The sequence below is a fragment of the Geotrypetes seraphini genome, chromosome 15 (genome assembly GCF_902459505.1).
Source record: "Geotrypetes seraphini chromosome 15, aGeoSer1.1, whole genome shotgun sequence".
NCBI classification, from domain to species: domain Eukaryota; kingdom Metazoa; phylum Chordata; class Amphibia; order Gymnophiona; family Dermophiidae; genus Geotrypetes; species Geotrypetes seraphini.
The window spans coordinates 30777184-30798526 of NC_047098.1; the positions used below are offsets into that span (position 1 = coordinate 30777184).

General features: G+C 43.9%; 1 protein-coding gene across 1 annotated transcript; it reads right to left on the reverse strand.

The window, feature by feature from the left end:
* Positions 1 to 2472: 2472 nt before the first annotated feature.
* On the reverse strand, positions 2473 to 19725 carry LOC117349471 (fibroblast growth factor receptor homolog 1-like). Its single transcript, XM_033922996.1, has 12 exons — positions 19353 to 19725; positions 18554 to 18706; positions 17962 to 18055; positions 16751 to 16946; positions 16330 to 16468; positions 12515 to 12613; positions 9033 to 9193; positions 6838 to 6963; positions 4437 to 4548; positions 3971 to 4070; positions 2718 to 2817; positions 2473 to 2612 (listed from the first exon to the last, which is right to left on the reverse strand). Exons 2-12 carry the CDS (start codon positions 18657 to 18659, stop codon positions 2580 to 2582), a joined length of 1266 nt encoding a protein of 421 aa, XP_033778887.1. The 5' UTR covers positions 18660 to 18706; positions 19353 to 19725; the 3' UTR covers positions 2473 to 2579.
* Between the last annotated feature and the right edge of the window lie 1618 nt (positions 19726 to 21343).

The window sequence follows — 21343 nt, forward strand, 5'->3', positions numbered from 1 at the left end:
TTTATGTTTTTTGCAAAAGCAGCAGAGTGGGGCTTAGCTTAATCTGCGCCTGCCGGCATCAAGATCTCATAGAAGAAAATGAGTATTCAGTCAATCCCCATCCCCGACGGGACCCGTTTCGCCTGATTCTGATGCTTTAGCAAGGGTCTGAAATATACTGGGGATATTAACTGTGGAAAATCCACTGCTCAACACCAGCATTTCTTTCTCTCACTAGAGAGTCACTAATTTGATTATTCGCAAGTTTCTAAACCTGGACCCACCCCCGCCTCCCGAATGCCTCATAAAATGGCCAAATCCGGCCCCACTGCGTTACCGTGATTCAAAACCGGTGCAACCACCGTAGGCAACAAGTAACTCGGTCGGCTCCTCCCTGCACACGACCACGAAGCTCCGCTCTAACAGCCTCGCCTCTCTTTGGACCGTCACAACATCTGGCCACGGTCCCCCCAGGCCTTCATCACTCTAATGGCCTCATGCCTCACCTCTCACAAAGCCCCCCAGACAGCCACAGCATCCGCCCACCTGGCAGTCTCATGCTCCCAGCCGGGCTTCTGAGCACCGGTGCCTCAGCCAATCAGCGGCTGCCTTGGTCTTGGCCGGAACCCATGGCGAGAAATGTCTCTGCTGCTGTCATGCCAACCCGCTGCCAGCCAATCGGCATCATCCTTGTGAGGGGAGGGGAAGTCCACTGTCTTTTCAATGCTGCCCCACTTCTCCCGCTATACCACCAGGGAAGCTGTATAGAGGTCCGGGAGGCAGGGGAGAGGTCTAGAAGGCATGAGGGAAGTGGGGGTGGGTCAGAGCCAGCCCTAAAAGTTATTCGCATTTTCTCGATATTTGTGGGTTGGCTCTGCCCCTAACCCCCGCAAATATTGAGGGGGAAGTGTACTAAAGCTACTTATTTCTATAGTACTGCTAGACATACATCAAACATATAAACAAACACTGGATTTAAATTCTCTGTACAAAAATGAATGAGAAAAAACCCCCCACTTCCCCCTCACTACGGAATCAACAAATTAGGACACCTGCTCTCTGGTTCCTTCTGTACACCAATGCTAAGCCTTAGTACCAGTAATATAAGCAACACTGCTGTCCCTTTTTAGGGACTTTGGTAGCAGGCTACAAGGGATGCACAGGTATCAAGAAATAGAGAAACACCCTTCACCCCAGCAGAAGATACCTTATCCTTAGTACAATCCAGCCACTGAAATCCCACTACAATGCTGCTTTCATGAATAAAGGTTAGCTTCTGGCTTCCCTCCACTCAACACTTTTTGCTTCCAACTAGGGGTGAATGCATGTCTTGAGAGTGACTTTGAGATCATCCCTACAGACTGAGGCACATGGTCTTCCAAAAAGCCTTCCTCGACTTCCAAAAAGCCTTCGACAAGGTACCTCACGAAAGGCTGCTTAAGAAGCTGTGGAATCACGGGGTGCAAGGGGATATACACAGATGGATCAGACACTGGCTGGCGGGCAGAAAACAGAGGGTTGGAATAAAAGGGCATTACTCAGACTGGCAATGGGTCACGAGCGGAGTCCCTCAGGGATCGGTGTTGGGACCACACCTGTTCAATATATTTATCAACGACCTGGAGACGGGGATGAAATGTGAGGTCATTAAATTTGCTGATGACACCAAACTGTAGCAGGGTCAAAACCAAGGAGGATTATGAAGACCTGCAGAGGGACCTGACGAGACTAGAGGAGTGGGCAAAAAAATGGCAAATGAGTTTCAATGTGGACAAAGGCAAGGTCATGCATGTAGGGAAAAAGAACCCGATGTTCAGCTATAAAATGGGAGGAATATTGCTAGGGGTGAGCGACCTTGAAAAAGACCTGGGGGTGATGGTGGACGCAACATTGAAGCCATCGGCGCAGTGTGCGACAGCCTCAAAGAAAGCAAACAGAATGCTGGGCATCATCAAAAAGGGTATCACAACCAGGACGAAAGACGTCATCATGCCACTGTATCGTGCAATGGTGCGCCCGCACCTGGAATACTGTGTCCAGTACTGGTCGCCGTACCTCAAGAAAGACATGGCAGTACTCGAGGGAGTCCAGAGAAGAGCGACAAAACTGATAAGAGGTATGGAAAATTTTTCATACGCTGACAGGTTAAAAATGCTGGGGCTGTTCTCCCTGGAGAAGAGGAGTCTTAGAGGGGACATGATAGAAACCTTCAAAATCCTGAAGGGCATAGAGAAAGTGGACAAGGACAGATTCTTCAAACGGTGGGGAACCACAAGCACTAGGGGTCACTCGGAGAAATTGAAAGGGGACAGGTTCAGAACAAATGCTAGGAAGTTCTTTTTTTACCCAGAGGGTGGTAGACACATGGAACGCTCTTCCAGAGGTTGTGATAGGCCAGACCACAGTACAGGGGTTCAAGGAAGGTTTGGATGGGTTCCTAAAGGATAAAGGGATTGAGGGGTACAGATAGAAGCAGAGGTAGGATATAAAAATGGTCAAATCACTTCACAGGTCAAAGGACCTGGTGGGCCACCGCGGGAGCGGACCACTGGGCGGGATGGACCTCTGGTCTGACCCAGTGGAGGTAACTTCTTATGTTCTTATGTCTTGCTTTCTTCCACCTGTATATAATCCTGAGCAAAAAAAACAAACCATGAATCAGGTTAAAACCTTCATTTCAGCCATGGAGACATCACATTGCATTGCTGCAGAATATATGGCATCAGTGTATATCTCACCGCATCCTCTTCGACAATATCCTCCAAATACTTGGAAATCTCTGAGAAGGAAGGACGCTGACCTGCATTTTCTGTCCAGCATTGCTCCATCACCTTGAATCTGGGAGATGCACAGAACACAGGATGGTAATGTTGAAACCCCAAAATGATAGCTTTCTCTGTGCTATCCCAGCTCTGCAAAATCACCTCCCGCAAACCCACCAAGTTTCCAAGTTTATTTACATTTTAATATACTGACCATTAACATGTATCTGGCCGGTTTACAAAGCTAAAAATGTTAAATTTAAGAATGGGGTCAAATAAAAGGGACATAAAATGGATGAGTACATTAATGTACGCGATTTTGAGGGAGAGGGGGAAAGGAAAATTTATAATTATATCTTTAAAATAAATAGAAATAAATGATGGGAAGAGGGGGGGAGGGAAAAACACCAGGAGAGGGGGGTCGCTTCTTAAAAGCAGTTCTTTTTGTAAACTGAAGTGCTGTTGGAAAAGGGAATTATCAGACGCTGTGGTATGCGTCTCGGAATAAGAAAGTTTTTAGTTTAGTTTTGAATTTTTCAAGAGAATTTTCTTGGCGAAGGTGAGATGGCATGGCATTCCAAAGGGTTGGAGCTGTAACAGAGAAATTGGTGTTTCTAGTGCAGTAAAGTTCTTTGATTGGGGGGGGACAATCAATAAGTTCTGGTCAGCAGATCTGAGGTCCGTGGAGAACCTCTTTCCTTGCCAAAACCTGCAATTACTCACCCCTTCCCCCACAAAGAGGAAAGAACATAAGAACATAAGCGTTGCCTCTGCCGGGTCAGACCAGGGGTCCATCGTGCCCGGCAGTCTGCTCCCGCGGCGGCCCCCCAGGTCCATGACCTGAAAGTGTTCCCTACCTAACCTAAAATATCCATACCCTATTCGCTCAATGTCCTGTAAGGTAAACCTCTATCTGTACCCTGTTATCTCCTTCGCTTCCAGGAAGTCATCCAGTCCCTTTTTGAACCCCAGAATTGTACTCTGTCCTATCACCTCTCCGGGAAGTGCGTTCCAGGTGTCCACCACCCTCTGAGTGAAGAAGAATCCTCCTTGCATTCGTTATGAATCTGTCTCCTCTCAGTTTTTCTGAATGACCTCTTGTTTTAGTTGTCCCTGCTAGTCTAAAGAATCTGTCCCTCTCCACCTTCTCTATGCCTTTCATGATTTTATAAGTTTCTATCATGTCCCCTCTCAGTCTCCGCTTCTCCAGTAGAAAATGTGACACTCACATCTCATCTCGACATCCTCCCGGTTTCCTCATTCTGTATCCATTGCAGACATGAAACATAACTTCCTCAGCACTTTCCAAGTCTGGATATGGTGAGCAGCCTGCAAGACATACATACTCAGGCTACCAGCAAATCATGAAACACTTTCTGAAAAATGGATGAGATTCTGTTCAGCCTGTAAACCGCCTCGGGCAAATGTATTCAAAAAGGTGGTAAATCTAAGCAAATAAATAAACATAAAAGATTAAAGAACCTTTTATTTAATGGAGTGGAGGGGTGGCCTAGTGGTTAGAGTTACTGCCTCAGCACCCTGAGACTGTAGGTTCAATTCCAGTGCTACTCCCTGTGACCCTGGGCAAGTCACCCAACCCTCCATTGCCCCAGGTAGCATAGCTAGACTCTGAGCCCACTGGAACAGATAGGGAAAATGTGAACTATTTAAGCAGTATAGAAGAAATACATTTACCCAGTGTTTCCATTTCCCAGAGCAGGATGCCATAAGACCACACCTCACTTTTCAGATGATAAGCTTTTTCTCTGAAGTATTCAGGTGGATACCAGCGGAGGGGAACATCAGACTATAGAAACACAAAATATATCAGTCAATGTATTCTTGGAGCAAAATGCTCAGGGAGTCAAGAGTGCTTTGAGAAGCTTGTGTAGGGGTAGGTAGGTGTTTTTGTGAAGACACACACAGGGAATTGGTTACACTTGAATCAATGTACGGAGGGGTGCTTTGTGCTTTAGGTAGTATATGAAGGGGATAGCAGGTTAGGAGCAAAGCAAAATGGCAGAACTTTATGTGTGGCCCTCGGTATTGGACTAGTGCAGGGGTAGGCAATTCCAGTCCTCGAGAGCCGCAGCCAGATCAGGTTTTCTGGATATCCACAATGAATATGTATGAGATGGATTTGCATGCACTGCCTCCTTGAGATGCAAATCTATCTCATGCATATTTATTGTGGATATCCTGAAAACCTGACCTAGCTGTGGCTCTCGAGGACTGGAATTGCCTACCCCTGGACTAGTGGATGGCCTTAGAGCAGACATGGGCAACTCCGGTCCTCAAGGGCCGGATTCCAATCGGGTTTTCAGGATTTCCCCAATGAATATGCATGAGATCTATTTTCATGCACTGCTTTCAATGCATATTCATTGGGGAAATCCTGAAAACCTGACTGGAATGTGGCCCTCAAGGAGGGACTTTGAGATCCCTGTATTGCAGGCAGAATAGAAGAGCATTGGCAGAGTCACATGTAGCATTACCATATGGCTTCATAAAAAGGAGGATGGATTGAGACATCCGGGTTTTACTTTCATTGCTTTCAATGGAAGTAAAATCCAGATATCTCAATCCGTCCTCTTTTTTCCTGGAGAAGCCATATGGTAACCCTTCGTGTGGGGGAGTCCCAGTGCTGCAGTGCAAGAGTAAAGTATAATAGTTCTGTGGGAGGAGGGGGTTTTAGGAAGAAAGCCTAGGTAGTTTGTTTACCAAAGCAGTTTCCTCCTGCTCCTTTGTACTTCCTCTTCACTTGGAATCAGGGCTGGGATCTGGCACCATGAGCCTTCATTAACATTTAAGTGCTGGTTTTGTATTGTTATGTACCATATATACTCGACTATAATAATAATAACAGTTTATATACCGCAAGACCGTGAAATTCTATGCGGTTTACAATGATTAAAAGATGTTACAGATTGAGTAGATTTAACAAAGTTAAGGGTTAGTGATTAACAGTTCTGGGGATCAGTAGTTGTGGACTAAACCGATCCTAATTTAAACTGAGGTAACCTTTTTCCCCCAAAAAAGGAGGGAAAAAGGTTGACTCAAATATAAACCGATAGTTTATATTCAAGTACAGGTACTGGGACAGAAGTGACCCCCTCCTCCCTTCCCTAGTGTCCTGTCTGCCGGCTCTGCAGCCAGCCAAATTGTTCCCATTCCCGGATCCCCCCCCCCAGACCTCTCGCAAACCTCCAGTATTGCTCTGGTGGTCCAGTGGTGCAGACAGACTACCAGTCTGCCCCCTTTCCTGGACCTACCACGGGCCTCTAGTACTGGTCTAGTGGTGCAGGGAGCTGGAGCTGCCGTCAATCTCTCCCTCCCCGTGCCTTTGTGCAAATAGCTAAATAGCCTGCCTGATTCTGCTGGTCCAGTGGTGAGGCGGGGCAGGAGCAAACCCCTTAAACTCCTGCCCAGCAGACTCTGTAGTGAAAAATGGCTGCCATGGAATTCCAAGGCAACCTTCAGGAAACTCGCAGTCTCGCAAAGGTTGTCATGGGATCTCATGGTAGCCATTTTTTCATTATGGAGACTGCCAGGCAGGCACGTAAAGGGATCACTCCTGCCCCAACCTGACCTATATCTTTCTCAGAGATAATGCACTAACCAAGTGGCCTTCATTAATTTTTAAGCTGGGGCCATTTTGGATTCTAATGATCTACAAGAGATCCACTAAATACCTTTCCATGCAGGGCCACAACACTGCTGACCAATGTGTGCCAATGACATCTATCCCCACCAGCCTACCTTTAAACCTCATGAGGGGATTGTGAGCATTTACAAATGCTTTCTCTTTTTGTTGGTTGAGAAATGCCATGCCTTCATGCATGCAGCCCCCCTCCCCCCATTCACTTTCTCCTTTCTGTCCTGAGCCTGGGTAGAGAGGCAGAGTAACGAGGAAAAAATTACGAGGACTGCAACAGAGGTCTCTGGGGGCTGCACAGAAGAACACTACGCTAACCTCTCCTTCCTGTTAGTTTAATTTACAGCAGAGTGCTGTACAATACCAAATAATATAAAGAAGGAAAGGAGATATTATCAAACAATAAAAATCACAAGGAAAATAAAGTCTTTTTTTTTTTACCTTGTAATGCTTCCGGGTGCTCCCGTGATTGAGCAGGTCACTGGCCAGTCCAAACTCTGTGATTTTGCATTCATAAGGGAAAGAACCAATCAGGATATTCCTGAGTGCCAGATCCCGGTGTAGTACCTAAGGGCAATATGTGCAGCAGCATTTACAGTTCAACCAAGAGTCTGTAGAGTGCGTGTTGAGGGGCAATTCTTGAAAGAGTGTCAAAATGCAGCTTGCTAAGTTCAAATTCTATAAAGCCATCTGTGTGCACAGATTCCCTTATTACAGTAAAATGCTACTATAGGTCATCAATTATATGGTAACACTTAGACATGCCCACTTACACCACATCAATAGCGGGCCTAAATGCTCAGGCCTAAATAGAATACTTTAGCACCGTATTCTATAATATATATGTATAAATGTGGCACCTGACCATGCTCTGCCCCCTAGCCCCACCCACATATACAGCCTTGCATTACACACTATGTAGTTTGAGTGTTTATAATATAGAACAGCACACTAGTACATGAGCTACATTCATGCATTAATTACTAGTATGCTATAATCTTTTCCACTTAAGTACTGAGGTTATAGAAATAGGAGGTACGTGTCCCAAGGAGTCTGGGTTCTGACTCTTTCCCATATGCTGCGGTAGCACCTAAAAACCAGCAGGAATTTAATGCAAGTCGTGGTCCTGTGGATCACATGTAATTGTTGTCCACTGTTAGACTAGTTCCTTTAAAGCAGTGGTTCTTAACCTGGGTTCGACCGAACCCCAGGGGTTCGGTGAGTCAGTCTCGCGGGTTCGGCGGAGGTCAAAACACACCTCCGACTCATATAGCACTTCGGTCACGTTCAATCATCTATCAGTTATTCAGTGAGCAGCAACATTGTCATGCAGATTGCTTCAAAAATTCTGAGTTCATTCTCATTTTAGCGTACATGGCTGATATCTTTGCAGCTCTCAATCATCTCAATAAGCAGATTCAGGGTGGTGGAGTCAACATCATCGAAGCGGAAGAAAACCTGAAAGATTTTCAAAAAAAGCTACCATTATGGAAACGACAAACAGAAAACGATAACTTTGCGAACTTTCCCCTGCTAGACAACTGTGTAAGTAAGATCGAAGATGTATCTGGAATCGGAGACATTTCTGTACCCGCGGAACTGAAGCAAACTATTGCCACGCACTTAGATGAGCTTGCAAAGTCTCTCGACGGATACGTCCCTACAAGAGAGTCATATCCAGCATGGGTGAGACAGCCGTTCACGTTTAGTGTTGAGACAACAGATGTCAATGATGAATACCTCGATGAAATCATTGAAATTCAGCAGAGCCAGGTTCAACAGCAACTCTTCAGAACAACAACGCTCTCAACGTTTTGGTGTCAACAATTGGTAACGTACCCTGTTATTGCTAAGAAAGCTCTGGAAATTTTCATACCGTTTGTTACAACATATCTTTGCGAGCAATCCTTTTCGAGGATGCTGGACATAAAAACGAAGAAAAGGAACAGACTTTGTTGCGAAAATGATATGAGAGTGGCACTTGCCAAGGTAAAGCCGCGCATTTCTGAACTGGTCTCTGAGAGGCAACAGCAGAAGTCACACTGATTTGCAGTAAATTTCATTATTATGTTATTATTATTCGAAATATAGGAGAACTTTTTTGTTTTCAAAATTTATATTATTTTTTCCCTCACTGTATACCTATGTTTTGAATTTGTAAAAATCATATTTTATTTTTCCAATAAAGAAGGGTTCGGTGAACACGCATATGAAACTGGTGGGGTTCAGTACCTCCAACAAGGTTAAGAACCACTGCTTTAAAGTCATAACAGGAACACCATCATCCAGATTACCAAGATTATTCTGTCATTTTTCAGAAATCAAATATCCTCCAAAATCATTGCTGTGGTAAGAACATGGCAGCTATACTTTACTTTATGTAATTTGCTGCAAGTTTTGATTTTGAGGCTTTTTTTCTCCAGTTTTGACTGGCTGTCTTTTCTGAACCACCTGTGCACCCGTGTGACAGTTTGTTTGTATTGGTTGATAGTGATTATTAATGCCCCAGAACTAAACCATGGTCTGTTGCTCAGTGCTGTGTTGAACAATGTGCATTTGGGACATTAGACTTGATATTAGTTGATAATAGGATGGGATGTGTTTTTTTTTTTAAAGGCAGTACATAACTGTGTTACCATTTTGCTGGCGATGTGTTCCATGCCCAGGGCTATATGATAGGCAACTACAGTTAGCAGCTTTTGCAGGTTCTCATTGGCCATCAGCTGCACTCGAAAGACACGCAGGAATTTCCTTAAAGTTCCAAAGCTGACATTCTCCAGGAATAGCATGTAAGGCCCTGAAAGAAAGGTAGAGAAAAAAAAAGACTTGGGGGAAACCATAGGAAATTTCCAGGGTGAGGGGGGTGGGGGTGGGGGTGGGGGTGGAGGTGGGGGAGTTGAAAGAAGGGACACTGAAGTGAGAAATCCAAAGAATCACATACCTTTTTAGAAATGGCATTTGCCAATCCAAAGAAGATATGGCAGTACGTTTGGGAATTTTTCCAAGCCTCAGCTTAAGCAGACACACTATTTATCCTTGCATGCTTGATAGCAGTTTCTAGCGCAGGGAGCCAGCTGAATGGTCTGCGCTGCTCCCAACACTTATAGGAACTCAATGAGCATCGGGAGCAGCGCAGGCCATTCAACGCGGCTCTCTGTTCTCTCTGCGCTAAAAACCGCTAGAACGGTTTCATAGAAGAGGGGGTAAGTATCCCAAAAGTACTGCCATATCTTCTCTGTGCTTCTCTCAAAGAGGCATGATCTTAGGGCAGCTCTACTATATGTGTATCACATTCCTTAATTCTGTGCAATTCTACCCCTCCTTTTTAAAAAGCTTTGAGGGAAATACAGAGATTAATAAAAATGTTCAAAGTAGATAGTCTGTAAAATATAGAAATCTTTATACAGAGTCTGAGAAATTGACCAACCCCCCAAGTTATTTTCTCATTTGTGGATGGTGTATGATGCTATGTGGCCTTTAATTAGAAAAGATCAGAGTCTCCTACTAGATATAAATTCATTAGTCAAGTTTGGGAACATATAATATTGAAAAATTAACAAATGAGTTAAAGGTTAATCCCTCAGATGCAGCATGGGAACCTTTTCTGAAGATCTTTAGTGATAAATCTGCTAGAAGAATGCTAAATTGGATCCATATAATGAAAAGGGAAACCAAGAGAGGTGGCATATCATCCTTCTGGAAGTGTGGCTATATATTGAACTTGGTGTGTTTTTTATTGTATAATTTCTCTTTTTATAGTGATATTCAAGTTCTAAAATATACCCAGTAAAAGTTAAATCATCTTACTTAAGATGTATAATGTATTATATATCACTAGTTTTTTAGCGCATTACATTAACGGGTGCTAGTAAAGCCTCCTTCCCTCACATGTCCCCTATGGAATTGGCAGTGGAGGAGAAGGGTAAATGTAAGAGTAGCTTATCTGAAGAACGGAATATGCTTCGTGCGCTGGCGAACATTTAAAGAGGTATGCAGAGAGGAGAAGAGGTGCTTGCGCCCCCCACGAAGACCCCCCCTGCCTGCTCTTTGTCTGGCTCTTTGTTTTGATTTGTGCAAAGGTTTCAAGCCGGTCACTTTTTCAGTGGGTAGAATAAAGTTGAAGTTGGTGACCTGATGTAGCCATTTTGACATTTATAGATGGTCCCTGCTCCAAAGAGCTTACAATCTAACTTAGAAATACAGACATGACATATAAGTTTGGGGTTGCACCAGATGCATACTTGTAGCACCTCATCTCCATATGCAGCTTCCCCATCCAGCTAGCTACTTTCCACCTGATAGCTCTCATTACCCAGGAAGAGGGAGGTAGTCATTCCCCAATCCCTGCCCCTACTCTTATGTAGGCATAAAAATACACAATATCTTCATTAACAGAGGAGCACAGATGAAAGAACTGGAAACTGGCCTTGAATATGTATCTAAAAATTACTCTCATTGGAGGCTTATTTAGTAAGGATCTGTTTAACCCCCTTCCCCTCCCCTACCATTTTTCTTACTCAATCGTCCTTGCCTTCCCCTCCCCCACAACAAAATCCGCCGCAAAACACTTGTGTGGTCTCCCTCCGCGCCGAACTACCTGTTTCTGCTTGGTTCTCCGCAGTCAGGTTGGTGTTATAATGCCAACTGGCGGACACGCTCAAAGTTCATGTTTTAGTGCAAAGCTGACGCCGCGACTCCTCTCTCGATCCCCGCCTGAGTCGGAAGTCTTCTCCGACGCTGGTGCGGTTCGAGAGAGGAGCCGCTGCGGCGACTTTGAATTGCAAGTGTTCCGGAGCCGGTTTATCTTTACTTCCTGGAAGGTTTCCCTGGGCAGGGGCCATCTCAACGGTAGGACTCTGCGATCGCTCCCTCCGCCGCCATCCGCATCTTCTTCAGTCCGTCCTGGCCCGGCATCTGCCCTCTGCCGACAGCCGCCTTGCCTCGAAGCCCTCCTCCTGGCAACCGCTGCCAGCACTGCTCCTTTAAGCCTTCCCCCTGTAGTGCACTCTTGCCGACAGAGCAGGGATCAGGGGGTGGCGGCGGGTGTGCAGTGGCGCTGCTGTTGGTGTCAGAGCTCGCTGCCTTCTCCGACCTTTACCGGGCCCTTTGAAAGCAGGCTAGGTGGAGAGCAAGGAGGCTGTTGTGAAGTAATACTCGCGCATGCGCACTCGTGCGGCCACATCCCGACAGAAAAGGGATCAGGGAACACGCGTCCTGGGTGCGCATGCGCGGGCTAGCATTTTATTATTTAAGATGGTGCTTATAATCGAAAGAGAAAAACGTCCAAAAACTGGCCTAAGTCGACACTTGGACGAACATTTCTCAAAAACGTCCAAATGCCAATAATAAAAACAGGTTTTGGACGTATTTCTAAACGACCTAGGCCTTCATAGCGTCTAAAGTGACTCCCAGTAGTTTTATAAAGCTCATAACTTTAGCATATCTCTTCCTGTAGGACACGCTGCATCACTACAGCAAGGATTAACACAGAAGCCTCTTATCAGTTTTGAGTTGGATGACTACTGGGACATAGCACATATCTTTGTTTCTAAGTATTGTTCTCTTGTTCACATCGGGAAGGGACCTGTCATTTCGACATGTGTAGACATGTCGAAATGACAGGTCCCTTCCCGATGTGAACAAGAGAACAATACTTAGAAACAAAGATAAGTTTTAAAGTTTATTAATTTTTATAAGAGATAAGTTATTGATAGAGCACTGAGCACTTTAAAGGCTTAAAGAAAATTAAGAAAAAATACGAAAAAAAAGCAAATAATGGGGCTAGTGAGGAAGCCATGGCCACAATTATATTGGTAGCCATAGGAAACATTTGGCTAACCATTGGCATATCTGAAGCCCTTGAAAAAATGAACAAAGGAGTTTAAGATTTTGTTTGGATACTGAATGGCTTATAAGTGTGAGCATTCATATGAGACATACAGCACAGTTGCGAGATGTCCTAGGACCAGCTCTGAACATCATTTCAAATGACATTTTTGATTGTTGTATCCTGTAAATGTAGTGTGAGGTAAGAAGCTGAGACAATTACAGAGGTGAAAGCAGAGCAGGAGAAAGGGGCAGAGAAGTCTCTAAGGGCAGAAAAGCTCGTCTTGCCTACTTTGCATTATCTCCCAGTCTAAAAGCTGCAGCACGTGTTTGTGGTATCCAACTTTCTTCAGGATTGAAACTTCCAACTCTAACTTTTTCAGGGATACTCCTAGAAGAAGAAGAGAGCACGACGGTGAGTACCAATAATGTCTGAGGGGAGAAAGTCAGAAATTAATAGTGTTATTCTAGGGGGAAAAAAACCCCCTCTAACCATTGGCAAAGCTCAGTAATGCAACAAAGGGCTCCTTTTACGAAGGTGCGCTAGCGTTTTTAGCGCACACTGAAGATTAGCGCACGCTATCCCATGAAAAATACTAACGCAAGCTCTATGGAGGCGTTAGCGTGTAGCGTGCACTGCAATGTAGCGCACGCTAAGTGTGCGCTAAAACCGCTAGCGCACCTTCGTAAAAGGAGCCCATAGTAGCCATTTAAAGAAGAAAATAACAGGTGTCTGATTTCATGAAAAATGTCTACACAAATGTTCAGAGCCTTCTTAAGATCTAAGGCAGGGGTCTCAAAGTCCCTCCTTGAGGGCCGCAATCCAGTCGGGTTTTCAGGATTTCCCCAATGAATATGCATGAGATCTATGTGCATGCACTGCTTTCAATGCATATTCATTGGTGAAATCCTGAAAACCCGACTGGATTGCGGCCCTCAAGGAGGGACTTTGAGATCTCTGATCTAAGGGGTCATTTTAAAAACACTGAAACAAGCACTTTTCACAATTTTGGATTTAGTGTACACCAGGGGTCTCAAGGTCCCTCCTTGAGGGCCGCAATCCAGTCGGGTTTTCAGGATTTCCCCAATGAATATGCATGAGATCTATGTGCATGCACTGCTTTCAATGCATATTCATTGGGGAAATCCTGAAAACCCAACTGGATTGCAGCCCTCAAGGAGGGACTTTGAGATCTCTGATCTAAGGGGTCATTTTAAAAACACTGAAACAAGCACTTTTCACTATTTTGGATTTAGTGTACACCAGGGGTCTCAAAGTCCCTCCTTGAGGGCCGCAATCCAGTCGGGTTTTCAGGATTTCCCCAATGAATATGCATGAGATCTATCTATATTCCGGAACTTGGAGGCGAGGAGGATGGCAGTTTGAGTGCAGAGCTCCTCTCCCTGGACAATCTGCCTGCTTTTAAATATCAGCAGCAGTGGGAGATCAATTGCTTTTACACCCAGCAGCAATGGGACCAACCCACCAAAAACCCACAGTCCCGATCCTGCAAAAATATGAGCTCCACCCTCCCTGCAGTCCGCTAGAAAAATCAACTGCTTTTACACCTAAGCAGCAGCAGGACCAGCCACCACTACCAAGAGCCCTTTGCCCCGATCCAGCCAGGCAAGTGAGCTCCTCCCTCTGCAGTCCATTGGAGAGATCAATCTACCTGCTTTTAAATATCAGCAACAGTGGGAAATCAACTGCTTTTACACCTCAGCAGCAGCGGAACTATCCGCAACTACCAAGAGCCCACAGACCCGATCCAACCAAGAGTGTGAGCTCCACCTCCCTCTGCAGTCCACTAAGAAGATCAACTGTTTTTTACACCTAAGCAGCAACAGGACCAGCCACCATTACCGAGAGCCCTTTGCCCTGATCCAGCCAGACAAGTAAGCTCTTCCCCCAGCATTCCGTTGGAAAAATCAATATGCTTGCTTTTAAATATCATCAGAAGGAGGAGATCAACTGCTTTTACACCTAAACAGCACCAAGACCAGCCGCCACTATCGAGAGCTCCTCCCTTTATATCCCGTTTAAGAGATCAATCTACCTGCTTTAAATATCAGCAGCAGTAGAAAAACAACTGCTTTTACATACAAGCAGCAGCGAGACCTACCGCAACCACCAAGAGCCCACAGACCCGATCCTGCCAGGATTGTGAACTCCTCCCCCTGCAGTCCATTGGAGAGATCAATCTGCCTGCTTTTAAATATCAGCAGCAGTGGAGATCAACTGCTTTTACACCTAAGCAGCAACGAGACCAGCCACAACCACCGAGAGAACACAGACCCGATCCTACCAAGAGTGTGAACTCTTCCCCCCCTGCAATCCGCTATGAAGATCGACTGTCGGCTCCGGGCGTCTTTCCCGCAGAGGAGAGAATCCTGCATTCACCGTGGGCCTCATCTGGGGCAGCCTCCTTGGAGCGGCTGGGGCATGGGCAGTGTGTCTGGGAGGGAATGCATGGATGGGAGAACATCGCAGGGGAGGAGACATAGACATCCTGGGACTGTCGGCCAAGTCTCTTCCCTGAAGAAGCCCTTTTTCTGGAAACGTCATCGCTCCTCCTAAACTTACTTGCTCCACTTCATCACTGACGCTGAAACCGTGGATTGAAGACAAAGTTTTATTTTATTTTTCTTTCCAGCTTATGATTTATCTTTAATCTTATCTATTGTTTTGCATTTTGTCTTTGTTTTGTTCTATTTCTATCATTTAAATTTCTCCAGAATTCTACTGTTCAACGTCTCCCCCTTCTGCTTCTATTCCTTTCTCTCCTCTCTTCTACCTCCCAAAGTATTTAGATCAATGCTGTCTTGTTAAAATGTTTATTTTATTTTTATTTTTCCTCTAACTCTACTTTTCACTTCTCTATTACCCTCCAGGTACTTTAGTTAGATTGTGAGCCTTCGGGACAGTAAGGGAATTTTTCAAGTACCTTTCCTATTTCTAATCTTAATGTATATTTTCTGTAAACCGCTTAGAACCTAACGGATGTAGCGGTATATAAGAAATAAATTACATTACATTACATTACATTACATTGGGGAAATCCTGAAAACCCAACTGGATTGCAGCCCTCAAGGAGGGACTTTGAGATCCCTGGTGTATACCTTTTCAGTAGGAATTCAAAGTTCAGTGGATATTTTCCTCTAGGGCAGGGATGTCAAAGTCCCTCCTCGAGGTCCACAATCCAGTCGGGTTTTCAAGATTTCCCCAATGAATATGCATGAGATCTATTTGCATGCACTGCTTTCATTGTTCTAATAGATCTCATGCATATTCATTGGGGAAATCCTGAAACCCCAACTGGATTGTGGCCCTTGAGGAGGGACCTTGACACCCCTGCACTAAAGGGCTTACAATCTTGGTTTGTATGTGAGAGAATGGGGATGGGGGGGTAAGGGTAATATGATTTCATAAAGGTCACAAAGAGCTATTAAACTGAGATGCAGAGGAAAGCTGACAGTTGCCCAGGAGCAGATGATTCGGTGTGAGGTATCCTTGAAGGATACTATTGAGAAAGGATATTTAAGGAGGCCTAGTAGTAGGGAGTTCTTTCAATAATGGTGAAAGAAAGCCAGGATGGTTTAAGAGGAAGGCAGCCAAACAGCTGATTTTGATGGGTCTTAGCCCAAGGTGGGTGGTCACAGAATTCATCCCCCAGCTCCGACTTCCACCCCTTCCTGCCCACCAACCCAAAATATTAAATACCTGAGCTGCTTGGGATCCCCAAATCTCGCCAGCTGAAAATCTCCTCCACCTCAGGCAGCCAAGTGCTCTTCCATATAGTAGCTGTCAGCACTTGCCTCAAGATAACACCATTGCCAGCAGGCCACCCATACTCCGTGCTTGCGTATGTTCAGACAAACTGAGCATGTGCAGAGGGACTGGTGTCAGCATCAGCTTGAGGCAAGTGCTGACAGCTGCCATTTGGAAAAGTACTGGCCGCCTGAGGAGGAGGAACGCTTCAGCTTGCGGGGTTTAGGAATCCCTGCCAGCCACAGAAGAATGCTATGATTTTGGGAGGGCTCCAGCCCACCCATGGCAACACCACTGCTGAAACACACATGATGTGACTGTGAGTTAAAAAGACTCACCTTCCTTGATAACCTTGCAAGTGATAAGTTTGTGTCCCTTGCAATTCCCATAGCTCATCTTGGCTCGGTAGAATCGTCCTTGCCTTCCATCCTTTATCATCTCCAGGAGGGAAATATCTTGCAGGTTGTATGAGGGGACCTGTGAAAATGATGTATGAGGGGACCTGTGAAAATGATGAAGACCAGGACCTCTGCACAAATAGAACAATACAGTAGCCACTACAAGATACTTAAAAGAAGGTAGATATGTGCCATCTCATGAATACCTGTAGTGCGTCATGTGTTCCTTCCTGGACCAGCAGGGATACTGAAGCTGTTTTAGCTACATGTAGTTCTGGCAAGCGTCTTTGGAAGATTGCACTTATTAATGATGGAAGAATAGGAAAAAGTTTATAGATAGCGTAGGTCCTCAGGTACTCACCAGCAATCTCTGTCTTTGTCTCCAGATTCGGACAGATGAGTGCATCTCCTGCAATGGCTGCCACCGGCCTGGTGGATCAGGTTTTTTAAGTGGAAGTGGCTGACTGATGACCAATGTAGACTGTGGAATATTCTCCTCTCTTCTAGAGACAGCCATCTGTCTCCTGTTCTGTGATGTCAGGTGGTGTTTCTTGCCTCTACAAAAAAATAACAAACAGCAGAATTTGAATTAATAATATCTGAAGGCATTGCAGGACTCATCAGGGCCCTCTAACATTTTTTTTTTCCTGGATGATAGAGACACTTAACAACCTGAAGTTTGAAACCAAATTATTAAAAGGTTGGTTTTTTTTAATCTGTTGGTCATTAGGTTATTGGAGTGTCCCTTGTTTTTGTGTCTCACAGACTAAACAACTATTCCCTATTTAACCATTACACCTCACTCATAATTGCATCTATTTAACCATTACACCTCACTCATAATTGTATAAACTTATTATATCCTCTCGGAATCATCTTTTTTTCCAAGCTGAAGAGCCCTATCCTGTTTAGCCTCTCTTCATGATGAAGGTGTTCCATCCCCTTTATCTGAGCCTCTGGGAATGGTTTTCAAGCTGCAAAGTACACGGATACTTTTTACCCACAGCCTCTACACAACAAATATGTGCATATTTTGTACACAGAACACGCTTACATCTCCTTTCCTTAACCAAAATCACCAAAACAAAACCATGGCTACTAAAGTACGCACATTTTCATCCTACATGCCTGGGAATGCCTTGCCCAAATGGAAATAAATGTACTCAGATTTATCTGGGTATTGTCAGCCTATTTATGTACGTACAATGTCTTTAGTTTGCAGAAATTGCTTTAAAAATTGCCCTCTGACTGTAAAAGGTGCTGCAGTAGCTGATAAGATGAATCCAAGGCTTGAACACTAGAAAGGACAATTTCTGATGGTGTCCTATGCTTAATATAAAATATTCCCCAAAGACCTAGTGATCAGTGTGTCATAAGACGGGGGTAAATATATGCTGAATCTTTCAAAGTGCTGCTAATGGATTGTAAGTGCAAACAGAGCGCAGGTCTTAACATGGGATAGACAGTGCTTAGAGTTATACTAGGAGGCTTACGGGAAAATGTGGAATACAACTGTACAATCTTCTGAAAGGACAGTGCTCGAGATGGGACTATTGGGTAATAATAACTTACCTTTTGCATAGTAGTACCACTGCAGTGATGATTATGATAAGACCAAATATAGGGCCCACTGAGAATAAGGAGATATAAAGGTTGTTTGATGAACCTGTCATTAAATGAGAGAGAGAGAGGAAAACAAATATCATGCACAAGGCTGTGTTTATTAAGTTTTCCATTTAGGTATTGGACTATGTACCTTCTGCTCACTCCACTGTGTTTATCAGGCCCCAAACCCTTAGCTTACTCCAGGGGTGTCAAAGTCCCTCCTCGAGGGCCGCAATCCAGTCTGGTTTTCAGGATTTCCCCAATGAATATGCATGAGATCTATTAGCATACAATGAGAGAAGTGCATGCAAATAGATCTCATGCATATTCATTGGGGAAAACCTGGAAACCCAACTGGATTGTGGCCCTCGAGGAGGGACTTTGACACCTCTGGCTTACTCCATTACAATCCTTGGTTCACCAATCCCTTCCTTTAAATACTTAGCGACATGCAAATGCGTCTATTTGTCTCTGAGGAACGTGAGAAAATAGTTATGTGACTATGACGTTAACTGAATGAGTTTTAGAATTCAGAATAGAGAAGTGCTGGCTGGCTTACTCTTATTGTGCTTGCTAGAGGAGGTTCTCACTATGAGTTCTGTGGTAGGCACAGAAGTGGTTGTAGCAGACAGGTTTCTGGTACTGGTACTGTTTATGAATGTCATATCGGGGTGGTTCTTCGTATGAGGAGCCCCTTCCTTCAGCCTGGCACCTAAAAAAAAAAATCAGAAAATAATTGTGACATGCAGAATCATTGCTACCCAAAGAGTCAAAATGGCTGAGAATCACCCGACAAACTGCAGCCTACAAGTCAAAACCACTAAACACTGACCAATTTCCTGTGCTGCAGCAGAACACAAAGGGTCTTATTCAATCAAGCCTACTCCCACTAACAAAATGCCTTATAGTGAAAGCAGCCTCTAAGTAAAGATCAACTCTAATTTGTCTGAGTGATATTAGCAGACTACGGTCCAAATATTCATGAATTGAATTTGAACCTGCGTCCTAGGGATGTAACAACTCGGACAAATCTCTGGATTTATATAACTGGTTTCTCATCTCTCTGAGATGGGTCAGTGATGGACTGCCATCTTGGGGCAGTGGGAAACCAGCAATGGATCCTGAATCACATTTAGAACTTCTCAATTAGACTTGATTTACTAAGCTTTATTCTCACTTGCAGAAAACGGAAAAATATTGAAGTAAATCAGACTCTTAGAACACTTATAAACACAAGTAAACTCCTTTGACTTCTAACTAATAAACCTATTTTGTGCTATTCTCCCACTTAGTAATGTATCACAGCTCTTACTGTACTCATATTCCAGGAGTGGAGTGTGTTATGTTCCCACACATACCGGTCAGTGCATTGGGATCTTGCTGGAGGATACAGAGTTGGGGGGGCTCTGTGCTGTGCCCTTCATTCTCAATGTCATCTCAGAAGCACAGAGGAAACAGCTTGTGGTTTCTGACCCATCCTCCAGCGCTGCTACAGCAGAAAGGTCACAGGATGGAAACGACTATCTTTCTGTTTAATGCCAATTGTTTCAACAGCCAGATCTGCCATTTCAAAACTCCTCATGAAAAGAAGACTCATAATATCAGAGAAGACGAGGAAGAGGGCAGACAAGTACACAAGAGAGAAGGCTACATATCACGGGAAAGCTGCAGTGTGAGGTTGATCACTTTTAGCTATTACCCTAAAACTCAACACTAAGCATCAGAAGTGACCAAAATCTTCTCTCCCTCTGTTCCCTCTAAATATTTATATGATTGCATTGGAACTTGGCCATCCCAAAACATGCCTTAGAAATCCCACTGTGGTAGCAGAACTCTTACAAGGGACAGGCATAAAGAAAATTGTAAGCCTACCACAGAAGTAGTACAAAAATTGTGCATCAATATTTATTTTGCCAGTTCTTATAAATCAAAGAGCATGCCCTAACACAATGGTGATATCAGATCATTTCTTTTTTATCAGTTGAGAGGGGGGTGGATGATCTAACTTCATATAAAGGAATAACATTTCATTATATATGTTTATTGAAAGCTTCTATATTGCTACTAATGACTGGGAGTAAATTCAGAGCAGTTCGCATGAGCTTCTGTAAAGGTGTTACAATACAGAGTTAGTGTTTTCTGAGATGGTTTTCAATATAGACATATTTATACCATAATCAATCATCCTACTGTGTATGTACATATTTATACCACTTCCACTTAGTGATATATCCCAGCTCCTACTGTATTTCCTCTTCCTCTCCTACAAGTGAGACTGTGGGAATGGAGTGTGTGGGATGATTGATCTGCTGGTAACATATGTAGACTGCTACAGGAGCCCCTGTAACACTGTAACACCTGCAGAAGCTCTTTGTAACTTTGTATTGTAACACCTCTATAGAAACTCATGCAAACCGCTCTGAATTGACTCCCCTGTCATTAGTAGCGGTAGAGAAGCTCACAATGCTGGTTGGTGCAATGGGATCCTGCTGGAGGATACAGAGTTGAGGGGGTTTCAGGAACTCACAGCAGTTCTTGAAAGAGTGTGTGTGGAGGGGAGAGTTTTATATTATTGTATGATGTTAATGGAAAACTATTCAAATTCTATATTACTGATTATGTTTGATCTGTTTCTTTTGTTCTTTTGTAGATGCATTTCTTTGAGCAATTGACCTTATGTAAAGATTGAATCTGTCTGTTTTTGTTCTTATCTTGTCCTGATTTTTATAATATTTTATTATGTAACTTTTTGTAAACTGTTTTGGAAAAAAACGGCATAGAAAATTTTAAAATAATAAATAAAATAAATAAACAAATTATAAACATAAATCAAAAACATGCTGGATAAAAAATAATGAAGCCAGGCTATGAACGCATATTAGCATATGAAGGAGGTCTTAGTAAAAATCTTGTGTGGCATTTTTTGAATATACTGGTCCCTATATGAATATTCCCAATCATGCATGGGAATATGTGCATATTTTAACAAATGTCTATGTTGGATTTTGCATTTCCTTTTTTTTTTTTTTTTGCAATGATGTTTTGTACAATTGTATTTGCTTGAAATACTAGGGCTGCTCAAAAAGTATCAGACCTTAATTTTTCTTGCGTAAATAAATAAAGCTAGGGAGGCATGGTTTGGTACAGGTATATAGGCGACCCTAATGCGCATGCTTGAATCTTTTTCCGCCTACAGAAATTTGAATATTACATGGCTTTTTCTCGTGTCTGTTATTTGAATTGCCGAGATTCCATTCTGGCAATTCTTTTGGCCCCACTGTTCAAGTCTTCCAGCTTGGCTTGAACAAGAAGTTGTCAGTCTCCGGCAGACTGCCAATGAGTGAGGAAG

Excerpts from the sequence above, each read along its gene's own strand:
- LOC117349471 (XM_033922996.1), bottom strand. The coding sequence starts at position 18,659 with ATGACATTCATAAACAGTACCAGTACCAGAAACCTGTCTGCTACAACC. Across the intron at positions 16,469-16,750 it reads GACAAAGACAGAGATTGCTG|GTCCCCTCATACAACCTGCA; the intron begins GTGAGTACCTGA and ends TCATTTTCACAG. Across the intron at positions 2,613-2,717 it reads ATATTGTCGAAGAGGATGCG|GATTATATACAGGTGGAAGA; the intron begins GTGAGATATACA and ends TTTTTTGCTCAG.